Raw genomic sequence first — 16,878 nt, 5'->3', positions numbered from 1 at the left:
AGAACATGACCTCTCATGGACTTTTGGAATCCAACCAGGTCGGGCTTCCGGTGCCTTGGTAAAGACTCCCTCCCACTCCATGTCAGAAACTCACAATGCATACACATATTCAAGTCCACACTAAAGACAGACCTCTTCACACAGGCTTACCCATAGTCTCTGTTGTCTTAGCTTTTATCTTCTGTCTAATTCACTTCCTTGATTGGTCTGTCATGTTTAGTGTTCTCCATGGTTAATCTGTCATCATGTTTAGTGTTCTCCATGGTTAATCTGTCATCATGTTTAGTGTTCTCCGTGGTTAATCTGTCATCATGTTTAGTGTTCTCCATGGTTAATCTGTCATCATGTTTAGTGTTCTCCATGGTTAATCTGTCATCATGTTTAGTGTTCTCCATGGTTAATCTGTCATCATGTTTAGTGTTCTCCATGGTTAATCTGTCATCATGTTTAGTGTTCTCCATGGTTAATCTGTCATGTTTAGTGTTCTCCATGGTTAATCTGTCATCATGTTTAGTGTTCTCCATGGATAATATATCACCATGTTCAGTGTTTTCCATGGTTAGTCTGTCCTTATGTTTAGTGTAACGGTACTTTTACATACTTATTTTTGCTTTTTATCCTGCTGATTTTCTTGTGTATAAAATGACTTTGGGTGTCGTGAAAAGCACAAAATACATTTTATTTTATATTCTCCCCAATATCAGAACAAGGTAATCAATTTACTTTCAGCAACCCAAATCATGTTAACTAAATCACCTTGTAAATGGATGGCGAGTTCTGCTTTATTCATGACATCTCACATGATCAGTTGACACTGGGCCTATCCATCTCATTTTCCATGACAGCACAACATGACACCAGACTCATGACATGGGGTCAGTTAGCAGATTCTTGGGTGAGAAGCACATGAATACTACAACTGGTCATTCCTAACATGGAGGGCTACAGTATGATAGTGTGTGATGTAAGAGTTGGTTGATAAATATGTGTAAAATAAACCATATGTTCTGTCAATTTCTTTAAAATACAGCACATTGAAATGTACTTTTATACATAAAGTAAAATAATTTGTCTCTATGTACTGCAACATTCATTCATTTAAAATAGCGCACATCCTTTTTTGTACACAATCATGTAAACACTCACTTACCAAGGACAATAGTTACGCATTTCAGTCAGAATGTTAAAACAAAAAGATTAACATCTATATAACTGATTTTCATGTTGGTTAAGGGATAGTTCACTCCAAAATGATGATTTTTGGACTGAACTGTCCCTTTAATGAGGGTCTATTGTACTGTATATTCTGAGTCATTTCATCTCATGTCAGCCAGATGGTGTAGTAGTGTCAGGCTGCTGTCATTTTTTCACCACAGTCTCCAGGTAGCCAATAAACCTTCTTAGGTTGACTTTGATGTTGTCCATCACACACAGCTGCTCAGGGCTGTACTTTCCCTTCCCCTCTTTACGAATCTGCACACAGAGGACATATAATAGAGGACAGGAAACAGCAACGAAACAGATGACAACAGTGATTTGCATGAAGAATGCATACAAACTGTTCCTGGTGATGGGCTGCAGCTCTATTACCTTAGCCTTGAAGACAGGTTGAATTGCCTTCAGAGCAGACAGTAAGTTGATGTTTTCAGCTGCTCTCTCTGCCTCGTCTCCATCCGCAAAAACATCAAACAGAGCATCCAGGGCCTCTCCACAAACCACAAGGTTGGCATCCTTTGTTGCAACTTGGAGTAAGGCATTGCCAATCATCTATAAAAAGATATTGCAGTGTTATTACATCATGGTCACAAAGCCAAGATGGGTTAATAAACCATTTTTTTTTTTTAATTACAAAAATAGTTAATTCTGAAGTAATCATTAGCTATCTAAAACACATTTCATACAAACAAAAACTAGGGATGAAAATAATAAAGTACCTGCAGAGTTTCAGCTGTCCCCTTCTCTTTAGCCAGTGTGCTTCCTGTGATGCCTAGGATGGCCAGGGCATTCACCCTCACACTGACCACATCACAGCGGGTCGCTGCCTCACTCAGGCTCATCATCTGCTGGGGGGTCGTACACTGGCAACACACACACACACAGACATAAACAATGAGTCATCCAAGAGACATGTCGGGATAGTGCTGTGGTACTATATAAACTAACAGACAGATGACAGTAAGGCTAGGTAAAATGTACTTCAGAGGGAAACTCCTCTGCTTCAGTCAGCTGTCTTACCTGTGGGACTTTCATATAGGCTATGATCTGTAAGAGGGATCGCATGGCACTGGTAACTGCCTCAAGGAATTCCTCCTCCTTAGGGATCTCTGAGTAAGCAAATTAACCAAAAATAAATGATGAATGAGACAATTACTCTCCTTTTGTTAAGGTCATTGCTAAGAAAGTGAATCAACCTTCCTAGTAAAATAAAGATTTAATACAAATAATGAAGAGATGGTACGACATGTAGATCTAACCTGGAGGACTGAAGACCAGTGTTGACAGGTGTTGTGCAACAGCCTGAAGAGCAGCTGCTCCCCCTAGGGACTCAGCGTCCATAGTAGACAGCATGTTGTGAAGGCACGTCAGGGCCCTGTACTGCACCTGATGCATCCTGGGGGAAAATTGAATTTAGTCAACTCCTAAAGGCAGGTAGCGATGTGGTAAACAAAGTGTACACCAGTAATGCCATTATAAGCCAGAAAAATAGAATACCTCAATCAACTGGGGCCGTACATTGACACATATTGGTTCAGTGTTACTTGGATCATGACAAACCACTCAAATTATCTTGTGATCTAGTATATCACAGAATATCTAGTGTCTCATTCTTTAAGGGCAAAGAAAATGACACCATGCTAGACAGATAATTACTTTTTCATCAAGATTTTCCAGGTGGGATTGTGACGACATACGTCCATGGCTTCGCTGCTGGGGAACTTGGTCTTCTTGAGAACCTTGAACATATAGAGACATGGATGGTTATCACCTTCATACAGTGTAGTGGGTATAACAGAGACAGTAGGAACACTCATTAGTCTAGTACCATGACATTACTTATTTTATATTTTGCATGTGAAAACAGAGGGAACATTAAAAAAAAAGACAAACATGAGAAGTGAAGTGAAACAATTATGCTAGGCGAGGAAAGAAATCCCCCACACCTTCTCTGGGATGTTGTGGTTGATCAGGGCCCCGTGGACCTCAGCAGACAGACACAGTGGGGACAGGAGGCTGGTGTTCCCTTCAGAGAGGCCATCAGGACACATCTCACTCTCGTCGCTGCTCGACGCCTCCTCCCACTCATCGTCTGACGGGTCTACAAAAAAAACACACACACAATGAGCCACAACAGCCGACGTACACCTAAAAAGCAACAAAAGCTCATTTTAAATCCTAAATATGCATTTGAGCATTAAACAGTAAAAATGCTGTCCTCTTATCTATGAACATGTACCAGACAGCTGTGTCAAACAGTAATGAAAACAAAGCCCCCCAGGTCAGTACTGCTCTGCTGCCCAAACACTGCTGCCCACAGCACTCACCATCAGAGCAGCACATGTTGACGATGATCTCCAAGGACGTCTGTTGGGCTGTCAGCAAGGCCGTCGCCTCCCTCAGCTCCTCCTTGCCCCTCTGGAGAAAGAAAAGTTGACTATTGACACTGCAGCAGGGACACAGCCACCTCTTTACGTCCCTGAGTAAACCCTGCTGTGTCCCTCTTCCTGCCTGCTGAACAAAGCAGTATCTCCCTGAGGAGAGGGCCACTACAGCTCTGAATACCAACTGAAATACTCTGTGCTGCTTCATCAATATTCAGCTGTTTCACAGAATTTAACAGTGAGGAGTCAGGTACGTACTCTGAATATTAAAAACTGAAAATGCAATACTCTTTACTCAACCCTGTCACTTTGGATCTCTATAACCATAACTCAAAAGGGTTTTGATGGGTTTGTTTCTGAGTGAAAAAGGACAGGACTTACAGGCAGGAGGTCAGAGAAGTCTTTATCTATCTTGGTTGCCTTTCCATTCCTCCTCGGTCCAACCCCCTCCTCATCATCATCCTCCATCTCCTCTACAGCCATATTCCCTGCAGCTACCTGGTGGTCCTCCATGTTCCCTGCCTCTGAGGCAGTGGCACTTTGGGCCACCTCAGCCTGGTGGAGCTGGGGTATCAGCGTGCCAGCATCCAGCTCCAAGCACTGGGACAGGGTGGCCATCAGGGCGTTGAGGGTCTGGGCCTGGCGGGCCGTGGGCAGGCTGCTCTTCAGGTTCCACACTGACCCTGTCAATGGACGGAGCACAAAGCACACAATGAGCACTGGAATCAGACTAGTTATTTAGTTAGGCTATTAACAAACAGCTTCCAAACCCTGATTCTGACTTTAGTCAGAGAATGAATGCAGAGTGAATGACCGGTTGACATTGTGAGGTAAAAGAAATCTGTAAATAATGTGACAACAAAGATGTTGTAGCCATACCTGCAGCCAGTGTCCTGAGCAGTGTGTGAGCCATGTCCACCTGTGAGGATAGCAGCACACTCTCTAGAGTCCCTAATACAGCATTGTTCATACTACACAGCAACTCTGCGTTGTCCTCAGTCACTGTGTGCAAACAGTGGGCTAAAGACAAAGAGGGAGCAGGGACTTAGTACAAAATACATAATCAAATCAAATATTTAAAATGGTGAAAATGCTCATTAAAGTCGTGTGAAAATTGGTTTGATGAGACTAACCTGCAGACAAAGCCAGCTTGATATTGTGAGTGTGCCGCTCCAGACACTGTAGGATAACAACCAGAATGCCTGCTTTGTTGAACACAGAGAGTGCCTGGCTACTGCTCTCACTGACAGACAGGGTGATAATGCAACAGGAGTATGGTGTGAAAGAACCATAGAAACATTGGCAAGCGAACAGAATTTAATAAAATGTTGTATCTCTATGGGAAGGCTTCTCGACGCATGTCCAGATCACTAGGTGGACCGACCAGCTGACATTAGTGTTACTACTACTGTTACTACTACTGTTACTATTACATTTAGTACTTTTTTCTTACCAGAGATTCCACAGCAAGTTAACTGCTTCATTGGCTACATCTTCCACTGTGTTTTTCTGCCCTTTTATCGAGAGGGCAGCATTGGTCTCAAACCCAGCACAGCACTGTGAAGAAACAGTACTGGGGTTCAGACACTTTGAAAACACCAGACCTGGGTTCAAATACATGTGTATTTGAGTATCTAGTATTTAATATACTTTTTTTCTGTGAGTATTTTCAAATACACAGCCCAGAACAAGTACCTATATTTGAGTGTTTGAATGGTCATTTGTAAAAACCAAATAGGCTACCAAACTGCATTTGAGAGAATTTTCAAATTCTTATTTCAAATGCTGTTTCCAAGTGTATTTCCAAATGCATTAAAATATTCAACTGCTTGTCTTTTCAAATAAAATATAGGCTTAGCTATCTTAATACTTACTTTGAGTGTATGTGAAAGTAACAGATGTTTGAAGTAGTATTTGAACCCAGGTCTGGAAAACATACAGCCCTATAAAATAGCTATGCATTGATGTGACTAACCATCAAGGAATGGAGGTATGTAGGTGCTTCACTTTTCAGAAATGCACACCATGAAATATGTTGTTCAAAATGTGAAAAAACATAACCTTTGCACAGCAGCGCCACACTCATAAATACATCAACTTTAAGGAATGATTTACGAGGGAAGGCCTCACCTCTCGAAGCAGAGCAGTCAGAGGAGTCATGACGTCCTGTTTCACCATGTCGTCACACACCTCATGACCTCCACAGGCACTCAGGTTCCTGATGTGAGAAGAACAATTCACTCAGTCTTTGAACAATAACTATCACATCAGTGCTAACAGTTAATTGAGGGTGTGGTATTTCAAAAGGACTCTCTGTGTCTGTTTAGCAAGCCAAAGCATCCTTCACTAACCTACTTCTGTCTTACAGCACATAATGGCTTCAACAACCATCTACATTCACATCTAACATTTAGCACACTCTCTGAACAATCTAGCAATATCTGATAGGCTTGATCCTCAGTCCAAACTCCACACGATCCCTCTCACATCTCTGTTAAGTGGCTAGTACTGGGCAGTGAACATTCCTTTGGGAGGCTGAGTGCTCACCTGAGTGCCCCTGTGGCAGTCTCCCTGACGGCCAGGCTGCGGTCCAGCATTAGGGGCCCGAGACGTCTCACCGCATCCCGCTGGAGGAAGCCTGGGATGGTCTGGCTCTGCTGCACCACACGTGATATGCTGGCACAGGCAAACTCACGCACGTCTGCACTGGGACTCTGCAACTAAACACATACAGTATAAACAGGGGTTATTTGGATATTCACTTTTTCATACCATCTGTGTTCTTTTATCTTCCAGTTGTATATGTGGGAAACATTGTTTAGTGGCACTGAACTACATTTTACAATGTACTGAACAAAAATATAAAATGCAACATGCAACAATTTTACTGAGTTACAGTTCATATAAGGAAATCAGTCAACTGAAATAAAGCAGCCATGGGGTGGCCTGGGAGAATGAGTTTTTCCCCCACAAAAGGCCTTTACTAGAGAGAAATACTCCTCAGTTTCAACTTCTGTCCGAGTGGCTGGTCTCAAACGATCCCGCAGGTGAAGAAGCCGGATGTGGAGGTCCTGGCCTGGTGCGGTTTCACCTTGTCTGCGGTTATGAGGCCGGTTTTACGTTCTGCCAAATTCTCTAAAATGACGTTGGAGGCGGCTTATGTTAGAGAAATGAAAATTCAATTCTCTGGCAACAGCTCTGGTGGACATTCCTGCAGTCAGCATGCCAACTGCACGCTCCCTCAAAACTGGATAGATCTGTGGCATTGTGCTGTGACAAAACTGCACATTTTAGAGTGGCCTTTGTCCCCAGCAAAAGGTGCACCTGGGTCATGATCATGCTGTTTAATCATCTTCTTGATATGCCACACCTGTGGATGGATTATTTTGGCAAAGGAGAAATGCTCACTAACAGAGGTTTAAACAACTTGTCAACAAAATGAAATATGCTTTTTGTGCATATGCAAAACTTCTGGGACCATTTATATCAGCTCATGAAACATGGGACCAACACTTTACATGTTGTGTTTATATTTTTCTTCAGTATACTTCTTTGAAATATTAATGAATATATATTTTTTTTTGGGGGGGGGGCACATTTGAGCGTGAATATAAAAATATGTAATAACACGTGTTTTTACCTGTTGTTTTTTTGCATATGCGGCAAGGTCCTTAAGAAGACATTTAATTTGTCTTATGGACACATTGGTAAACATCGACATGCCTATGAAATTCATAACTGCCCTGCAAGCATTTATAAAATAGAGTGCAACATATGATCAAATAGACCGAAATAACAGTACTGTTGTCAGATCTTGGGGCTCTTACTTTCTCCAGTAACTCCCCAGCTGGAGAGTCGACTCCATCAAAGACTTCACCGTGGTCCTGTTCCATTTCCTTTACAGCAGTTACCGACAGTCCCTCTGCGGTGAACTGTGGACGTCTAAATTTGTTAGTCCTACTTTTGCCCATAGCTTATTTCGATTAAATGCGAAGCGATATTGATCTATCATGTAGTAGACTGTCACGCTCTCAGGTTTCGCACCATTTTAAGACGTGTGGAACATCCGTGGAGATTCGTCCGGTGCCGTAAAATGGTGGTTAGTCTCGCAAAGCAGAAGGGGTGTCGTATTTATGTCGCAAAGACGAGACCAGGACACCGTTTTTACACTTTACAGATTAATCCTTCGACTCCCTTTGAAATAATTATCGGTCTAACATGGCTGGAAGACCACAAACTAATTTCCAATGAATATAGTTAAACAATGCTTAAACATGAATACAATAAAAATAACGGTAAAGACAATTACACACTGAGATACTTTCAAACAAGTTGTACGCGCGTTCACAATCTGAAGCAAAAGCATAGCTCAGTCTACAGGTTGCAACCATATACTACAGTAAATCACAGGAAACATCTTGATACAAGTATTTATTAGGTATATAACAATTAGTTTAAAAATAGAAAGATTTATCTAAAACAAATGCATGTAACCATTACAAATAAACACATCTGAACTCATGGAGAATGAGTTATGTCAAAGGGTGTGTGAGCCCAGAAGCAGCTTTAAGGGAAACCATAACACTGACTGAGATGCTGTTAAAAAGGCGTTTGATGTCCTCTCCCCTCACAATCCTTCATTAATACGTAATGGAGCACATCAACATAATCACCCCTCTGTATTTCCCCAATCTCCTTCCTTCTTACGTTAATTCAGATCCTCCAAACAGGATTCTGGTCCTTGTGTCAGTCTGTCGTTCAGTGGCAATCAACAGTCATTAAGAACATTTATTTCCCCACCTCTCCAAGTTTGTGGTTATTGTATGTGTGGCCGTGGTTTGAGAATTAGTTTCCCCGTCTGTAAGAGACATAACCATCAAAGTCAATAGAATGCATAGATGTACAGGCAATAATTCAAAATCATACTTTTAAATGATGTAATGGATGACCAAAAACATGACAGCTGAATTGAATTGCTTAGGAATTAAGGTAATCTCAACAAAGATGATTTATGCAACTTACATCATCGCAGGACATGTTGTATTCTGCTAAAACTGTCCGACAGCGAGCTGCAATACTTGAAGAGAGTGAGTTAAAGGAGAATTGTCCTATTTCTGAAGTAAATCTCTATTTTTTTTTATGTAAATGGCATGTTATAGAAGGGTCCAGACACTTCTCTTGTGATTTGGCTTGTTTTTGAGGAACTAACCACAACAGCAATTCAATTTCTCATTGCTTGTTGTGCAGTATCAGAGCACACAAAAGACATGAACAAAAGAAACAAAAAACAACAACACCCTTTTGGAAACAAATGCGCTCTCAGTATAGTGATGTATAGGATTATTAAGGCAACCAGATCCATAGCTGTCATTTACCATTCAACAATATCACTACTTCCTTAAAGGATTATTTTCAGTAGTGATGTAGGTCTTTAGATGTTATACACATGAAATTGTGTCATTTCGAACTTTATCCGCAACATTTTAATCAAGTAGCGCTGTTTCCCCCACGCAGCTGTGCAGGCCGAGCGACTCCCTATAGTACACGGATATAGCCCACGCAACACAGCTGGTAGAAGAAAAGTCTTGAGTTGCACAAAATGGAATATAACGTTGCGGATAACGTTATGAATGACACAATTTCATGTGTACAACATCTAAAGACCTGGGTCACTATACTGAAAATTCTCCTTCTTTGTAATCCTACTGAATAAATTAAGTGTGGAACTTTAAACAAGAGGAAGGATACATTGATGGTGCAACGACTCGTTTGTGTATTCCAGCAAAGAACAGAGCGATCAAAGTGATGCAGCTGATGGTGAAAAACGGATGGTTCCACAACGATGAGAAGAAAGACACCTGAGAAAGACAGCCAGAGGTACAGAGAGATTAGACAGGCAAACACACACAACCAAACTAAAATCAAACACACTGATCCGTGTGAAAGGTATCCTACTTTATCACATACACAATCAAGCTGCCATCATTAACATACTGACCTTCTGTGTGTCAGGGTCTATCAACCAGTTCCAGGCTCCAGTTGCCGTACAAACAGAGATAACTATTAGAATCACTGAAACAAAATGGGAGATATTGAATTATATCACCATAAAAAAAAAGTGCCAGAATAATTTAGGCCTGAATCCTTTACAAGAAAATACTCAGGCTGGGAGGCCATTTACTCTTGAAATGTTACTGATTATGGTTTGACAGTTGCAGTGTACTCATTGATTATAGTTAGACCGTTTCAATATAGTCATTCATTATGGTTAGACAGAGCTGGAACTACAAATACTTACTTCGCCACCTCCCAGTTGCAGGTTGCAAACAGGAGACGTATTCTGTTAATCTTCTCTCAAAAGCTTTTAGATCTGCAAAAACAAGCTGCGCGTCAGGGCATTCATCGACATTTCTACCAATGTTCTTGATCAAAACTACACAGAAGGAACATACAATATCATTTATATGCGCTGTGCTTGATTGGTTTGGAACCGATGGAGTAATCCAAAACGTAAATTAAGCACACCTGCATAGTAAAGGCTCTGATTCCACTGAATTGCTATTGGAAGAGTAAATTGTAGCTTCATAGTTAACCGTTACATCTTCACGAGGACGCCTGTCCAAAACGACGGAATTATGTTTCGTTTGGACTGGCAAAACAAGCCTATAGTTAACGACTTTGAGATATCCAGGTTATGAATAGAATCAATCAAATGGGGTAAAGTATGCGGATACGTTTGCATTGGTTAACAGTTCTGGCAGGCGTGCAGCGGTGGTCTTCTGGGGCTAACAACTACTGGTATGCTAACTATTTATAGCATAACTAGCTAGCCGGCTAATTAGTGTAGCTAACAAGCCTTTGTGTGAATTTATTTTGTACAAGTTAATGTCGAACCCCCGCGGAGGGAAACCAGCAAAAATGTAATTAGCTTGAGTTAGGTATTTTGACTAATTTACCAATTAATGTCCTTTAAGAGAAAAGGTTAGCCTAGCTAGCTACGTCACCGCGGCTGACTAACAAACGACTCAAGTGAATTGTAAAGGCACGTTTGTCACCGTGCGTTTTACTTCAAAGCGAAACTTCACTTATAATAAAATGCATCATGATTTGTGAAAATAAATGAATTTGCTTGCCATGTTGACTACCTTCGGCCTGTTCCAAGGAATTCATTGCTCTTCTCTCCGGCTGGTGGATGTGCTAGCTAGTTCTCCTGGGCAATTGGGAACAGGCGAAAACCTTAACGTGGATTGGCCGATTTCGGAAAACGTATAGTGATTGGTTTAAACAAGCAACTGCTACGGCGCAACCCCTAGTACCTACTCAACCACTCTTCAGATATTATCTGAAAGTTGGTCGCAGAGACTAAATAACCATTAAATATGTATTTGTTTAAAAGCATGTTTATTGACTGTTCAAAGACGGCATTAACAACTCTGGTGAAATATTTGTTTTAATATTGACAGAATACTAAATATGTTTTGTAAATCTCACTGATCCTGTTGTGAGGAATCTTTGGTCAATGTAGCAGCAACTAGATTTGCCTTTGCCTAGGCTACGTTACAATTACATCAAATTAAATATGAAATGTTACAGGCAATCAAGTTCTTAAATAGTGTAGCCAGCTTTGTTGTTTATGGGAACCAGCTTGTTTGCTAACAACACATTAAACATTTCCTTCAGCACTTTATCCACATCATCATCAGATATGTCTTTCATATCCAAAACATCAAAACCCTCCTGGTTGTTGTAGGTGACCTCACTGAAGGTCCAGCCAATTAGAGCTCTGAATCCTGTAGCAGTCTGCAGTGAGCAGATGGACTTGTTGGTGAATAGAGACTTTGGATCTGTCTGAAGGCAGTGGGAAGTCTCTAGGAAATTATCAACCCCACGGGGAACCAGGGTGAAGCCGTAGATCTTCTTGGTTGAGCTCTTGTCCACTAGAGGCGAGTTGGTAAAGGCCTCATTGAGAACCAGAGGCTTTCGACCAGTCTTCTCCAGGGTCCACAGGTCTCCATCTTGTATGAGACGGAAGACACCAGGGGATTGTGGCTGGTCCTTCCCGGAGACGAGCTCAAGAGGGTACCATATTTGGGAGGATGCCCCAAAGCTCACGTCTGCAATGTAAGCAGTCCCATCAATAACTACCTTGTTGATGAGGTGAGAGTCTTTTGGGCCGAACTGGTTTATGGTGTTGTTGTAGACTCTTGATCCCAGTGTTACTGGATTATAACCCATCTCTTTTAGTACCCAAGCAAAGAGGAGGTTATTCTCACAACACCAACCCCCCCGATTGCTCCTCACAATCTTATTGAAAATCAACTCATGGTCCATAGTGATCTTCTCACCACAGTGAATGCTGAGGTTTTCAAATGGTATTGACATCACATGGTGTTTGTGGACCTGGTTCAGTGTTTCAAGGTCTGGTTTAGAAAATGGGCCGTAGAACCCGATCCTCTTGAAGTACTCTTCCAGATTCATTTTTTCCTAAGAGTTAACAAAACAAAGACACTGCATGAGTTTATGCTCTTGCAGGATTTACGACTACATATACAGAAACTGACATCCGCTAATGTCTCATTCACAATTTGTTTTTCACATGGAGTAAGATCCTATTTTCAATTGAAACACCACCACGAAGGCATTATCCTTGAATTGAAGGATAAAGGATTAAAGAATAGACAAAAACCTGTGATACTACATGGAGGCATGGGCAGCTATTTTTCATTTACATTTGATGATTACTTACTTTCAAAGGCAGTGAAAAAGTAGCTTCTCAAACTACTGCTCGCTGTTCAGAGTTCTTCAGGGCAAGAAGGGCAAAGCAGTTGTGCATTAAAAGAGATAAGAATGCCTCTTACATGATTAAAACGGAGCACCCTAGACTTTGCTCATGTACTGGAAAGCAATGCTAAAGGTCACGAGTGAGCCTTGCATAAGGGACCTCACTTGTAAAACACTGGAGCCTTGTGGTTAGTGATGGGTCGTTCGGGAACGAGTCGGCTCTTGTAGGTGAACGTTGGGAGCCGGCTCGCATATCAGAAGAGCCGAATCTATTTATAAAAAATTAAGATATAAAAAATCTAAAGATTTAAATTAATAGAATTAACTAATTCAAAGAACGAAAAAAGAAATAAAATAATATAGGCCTAAATGCTCAAGTGCACACACATTCGTTCTGACTGTCTGCTCAGGCTAACAACCTCACCTGTTGTTCCTGTCAATCAGACACGCAGTGTCAACCAATGAACCAAAGATGCATGAGAGGGCCGAGCTAACTCAGTCACACACTTAGCATCCGAGGAGAGAGGAAGGACAGCTGTGAAAATAACATCTGTAAAATGAGTCGGAAGCACAGTAGCATTTGGATTGCATTTTAATAATGTAGACAATATTAGAGCATAGTGTAGAATTTGCCAAAACAAAATCTCATATAAAGCCGGTTCTACGCACAACCTACACCGGCATATGCGAACTGTGCACCCAACTGTGAAGCTAGCTGTTGCGGAGCTTCGAGAAACTAGCGGGCCTGCTAGTGATAGTGGTGGAGCCAGCACCTCCACACGTGGAGATGTATCCACTCAGTCAAGTAGGCCTACTCCGCGACCCACAGCAACGCAGTCTTCTATGGACCAGTTTATGCCCAAGTCTGTCTGTAGCAAAACAAGGCCAAATTGATATTGCATTGGCTAAAATGATTGCCACCGATTTCCAGCCATTTTCGATCGTGGAGGACAGAGGATTTATAAGTTATAGCAATAGTCTAAATCCAATGTACACAATTCCAAGCAGGAAAATCCTTTCAAAATCACTTATTCCACAACTGTACGAGAGCACACAGGCTTCAGTGCGGGAAAGAGTCCACTGACTGCTGGACATCAAGGGTAACCACTTCTTACATGTTGGTTACATGTCACTTCATTGAAGATTTCTCGATGTCTAGCTGTCTTCTGGACTGCTTTGAGTTCAGGGACAGACACACCTCAGAGAACATGGCAGAGGAACTGTTGAGAGTGGCCAGAGAATGGCAAGTAGATGGAAAAGTGGTCTGTTGTGTTAGCGACAATGCAGCAAACATAACCAAAGCCATGAACATTATAAAATGGACTCATCATCCATGTCTTGCCCACACAATCAACCTGATTGTAAGAGATGCTCTGAAGGTGATGATCCCCTCTTGACCTGGCCTACTTGAACTGTCCTTGCGTGCAACTTGGTGCATAATCTAGGGGAACAACATCACTCTACTACATCAGCGTAGTGTCCAGAGCATGGAGGCGCTACCAGGAGACAGGCCAATACATCAGGAGACGTGGAGGAGGCCGTAGGAGGGCAACAACCCAGCAGCAGGACCGCTACCTCCGCCTTTGTGCAAGGAGGAGGAGGAGTAGCACTGCCAGAGCCCTGCAAAATGACCTCCAGCAGGCCACAAATGTGCATGTGTCTGCTCAAACGGTCAGAAACAGACTCCATGAGGGTGGTATGAGGGCCAGACGTCCACAGGTGGGGGTTGTGCTTACAGCCCAACACCGTGCAGGACGTTTGGCATTTGCCGGAGAACACCAAGATTGGCAAATTCGCCACTGGTGAATTTGGCGGTGGGTCAGTCATGGTGTGGGGTGGCATTTCTTTGGGGGGCCGCACAGCCCTCCATGTGCTTGCCAGAGGTAGCCTGACTGACTTTAGGTGGTTAAATGCCCGCACTGTAAAGGACGCTCATCCCCTGCCTCATCAGGCTGATGTACTGGCCGCGCTGGGAGGTAATGCCTTCTTCAGCACAATGGACTTGACGTCAGGGTATTATAACGTGCCACTGCATGAAGAGGACAGGAAATACACAGCCTTTTCCTCTCCTTTAGGTCTGCACGAGTACAATCGGTTGCCTCAGGGCCTATGCAACAGCCCGGCTACGTTTATGAGAATGATGCTGACCATCTTTGGTGACCAAAACTTTCTAAGTCTCCTTTGTTATTTGGATGATCTGATGGTTTTTCCTAAGACTGAGGAAGAGAGTCTGCAGAGACTTGAGATGGTTTTTCAGCGGTTGCAGGAGCACAATCTTAAACTGTCTCCGTCTAAGTGCAAGTTTTTGAGGAGGTCTGTTAAGTTTTTGGGTCACATCATTTCTCAGGAGGGTGTAGCCACTGACCCTGCTAAAGTTCAAACCATTTTGAACGTGACTGAGAGCGAGATGATGGAGGCTGATGGTGTCACTCCGTCTCCTAGCAAAATCCGTTCTTTTCTTGGTATGGTAGTATACTATCAGCACTACATTGAGAATTGTTCCATGGTTGCTAGGCCATTTGTTTCAGCTAACTACAGGTCAGAAGAAGCCTAGGAGAGGCAAGGGTGGGAGGAGGCCTGGTCCCTCTCGCAGGCTCACTGCTGCAGACTGGACTGCTGAATGTCAACTCGCTTTTGAAGCTTTGAAATCAGCACTAGTTGACCAGGCCCTGCTGGCTCATCCAGATTTTTCTCAGCCATTTTTACTTTCTGTGGATGCATCTACTAGTGGTTTGGGAGCTGTACTATCCCAAGTGCAAGATGGGACGGCAATAGCCAGGCCAATAGCTTTTGCTAGTAAATCTCTTAATCATGCACAATCCAAGTATCCTGCTCACCGACTGGAATTTCTAGCCATGAAATGGGCCATTCATGATAAATTCAGCCATTGGCTGCGAGGGCATAAGTTTACTGTGTGGACCGACAACAATCCACTCAAATATATTCTTACAAAGCCGAGACTTGATGCATGCGAGCAGAGATGGGTTGCAAAGCTGGCTCCCTTTGACTTTGATATCCAGTACATACCAGGTCCCAAGAATGTTGTTGCTGATGCCTTGAGCAGAGAGCCATTTGTCCGCTCCACAGTTCTGCACCGACTGACAAGAATTCCATATGATGTCCTGCTGGAGGAAGCCAGAGGTCTTCGAGTGGATGATGTTCAAGACATGTTCCGCCTCTCCTGTGAACAGCCCGAGGCTGGTTATGGAACGTCTATGGCTCCTGGGAGTGAATTAAGTAGAGCTGGAGACGATGTCAGTGGGTTGGTTTCCTGTGAAGAGGTGTCTGCTGTCCTCCATGCTCACCGCCGATGGGATGATGGTGCCACAGTGAGGGCCATCTCACATGCACAGCACCTTGAGAAGTTGATGTCCATGGGTCAGAGCCCTTTACCTGTCTTTACACACAAGGAGCTGTATGATAACCAGTCACTGGATCCTGTCATCAGCAGAGTCATGTTCTTTGTAGATAGAGGCCGGCGCCCATCTAGGAGAGAGCGAGTCCTTGAAGCTAATGAAACAGTTTATACTCTAAGACAGTGGGGAAAACTCACCACGCGGTTAGGGATTCTGTATCGTGTCTCAAAACACCCAGTGAGTAAGAAGAAAATATTCCAGTATGTTGTACCTGTGTCTTTGAGAGGCCTTGTGTTGAAGGGAGTTCATGATGATGCTGGTCATCAGGGTCAGCAGCGCACATTGTGGCTTACGAGACAGCGGTTTTACTGGAACTCTATGGAAAAGGATGTCAAGGAATACGTGGCCCACTGTAAGAGATGCGTGTTGAGTAAAGCACCTGAGCCTGAAGCAAGAGCTCCACTTGTCTCCATTGTGACAACGGCACCTTTGGAACTGGTGTGTATTGATTTCTGGACTGCAGAAGATTCAAACAACAAGTCTATTGATGTGTTAGTAGTGACTGATCACTTTACTAAGCTGGCATGTGCGTATCCGTGTCCAAACCAGTCTGCTAAGACTGTGGCTCGTGTTCTCTGGAATAATTTCTTCTGTGTTTATGGGTTTGCTGATTGTATCCATTCTGACAGGGGTGCTAACTTTGAAAGTTCACTTATTGCTGAATTACTTCAGTTATCTGGTGTTGGAAAGTCCCACACCACACCTTATCATCCCATGGGGAACGGTCAAGCAGAACGGCTAAATCGCACGCTGGGTGGGATGATTAGAGCTCTGCCAGCTAGGTCCAAGGCTAAATGGCCTCAGATGTTGAACACATTGACATTCTCCTATAACTGCACTGTTCACGAGACTACTGGGTTTCCGCCCTTCTTCTTGATGTTTGGACGCACCCCTAGGTTGCCAGTAGATGTTATGTTTGAAAGTGTGCTGTTGGATGGGGACACGGTCGATGTGGATAAGTATGTCCAGTCTTTGGGTGAGGATCTGAGAGAAGCCATGACATTGGCTCAGCAGCATGCAAGTAAGCAACAAAAGAGACAAGCCGAGGTCTACAACAGACGGTCGAAGGGTCATTCGGTAGA

At 43.0% G+C, this 16,878-nt stretch overlaps 3 protein-coding genes across 5 annotated transcripts; all 3 read right to left on the bottom strand.

Moving 5' to 3' along the window:
* Window positions 1–653: 653 nt before the first annotated feature.
* On the bottom strand, window positions 654–7,704 carry LOC115203283 (HEAT repeat-containing protein 3). The gene is made up of 15 exons (XM_029767838.1): window positions 7,427–7,704; window positions 6,147–6,319; window positions 5,730–5,817; window positions 5,053–5,156; window positions 4,733–4,842; window positions 4,479–4,619; window positions 3,981–4,282; window positions 3,543–3,633; window positions 3,162–3,316; window positions 2,872–2,954; window positions 2,475–2,611; window positions 2,236–2,324; window positions 1,935–2,078; window positions 1,591–1,767; window positions 654–1,473 (listed from the first exon to the last, which is right to left on the bottom strand). The coding sequence occupies exons 1-15, from the start codon at window positions 7,568–7,570 to the stop codon at window positions 1,360–1,362; spliced, it is 2,052 nt and encodes a 683-aa protein (XP_029623698.1). The 5' UTR covers window positions 7,571–7,704; the 3' UTR covers window positions 654–1,359.
* Window positions 7,705–8,015: 311 nt separating this feature from the next.
* LOC115203285 (nuclear envelope phosphatase-regulatory subunit 1) lies at window positions 8,016–10,840 on the bottom strand. Of its 3 annotated transcripts, none has more exons than XM_029767843.1 (6): window positions 10,745–10,840; window positions 9,898–9,969; window positions 9,598–9,671; window positions 9,348–9,457; window positions 8,622–8,676; window positions 8,016–8,457 (listed from the first exon to the last, which is right to left on the bottom strand). In XM_029767843.1, the coding sequence occupies exons 1-6, from the start codon at window positions 10,767–10,769 to the stop codon at window positions 8,416–8,418; spliced, it is 378 nt and encodes a 125-aa protein (XP_029623703.1). In that variant the 5' UTR covers window positions 10,770–10,840; the 3' UTR covers window positions 8,016–8,415. The 3 variants fall into 3 exon arrangements, with proteins under 3 accessions (XP_029623703.1, XP_029623702.1, XP_029623701.1); XM_029767842.1 differs by having other exon boundaries at window positions 10,733–10,834; XM_029767841.1 differs by lacking the exon at window positions 10,745–10,840 and adding an exon at window positions 10,125–10,317.
* A 143-nt stretch (window positions 10,841–10,983) lies between these two features.
* LOC115203284 (arylamine N-acetyltransferase, pineal gland isozyme NAT-10-like) lies at window positions 10,984–12,456 on the bottom strand. Its single transcript, XM_029767839.1, has 2 exons — window positions 12,346–12,456; window positions 10,984–12,083 (listed from the first exon to the last, which is right to left on the bottom strand). The coding sequence occupies exon 2, from the start codon at window positions 12,075–12,077 to the stop codon at window positions 11,205–11,207; it is 873 nt and encodes a 290-aa protein (XP_029623699.1). The 5' UTR covers window positions 12,078–12,083; window positions 12,346–12,456; the 3' UTR covers window positions 10,984–11,204.
* Between the last annotated feature and the right edge of the window lie 4,422 nt (window positions 12,457–16,878).

Source organism: Salmo trutta, chromosome 12 (genome assembly GCF_901001165.1).
Source record: "Salmo trutta chromosome 12, fSalTru1.1, whole genome shotgun sequence".
In the NCBI taxonomy this organism is placed as follows: domain Eukaryota; kingdom Metazoa; phylum Chordata; class Actinopteri; order Salmoniformes; family Salmonidae; genus Salmo; species Salmo trutta.
Note: the sequence above shows the minus strand (reverse complement) of the source record. Positions and strands in the feature narration are given on the sequence as shown.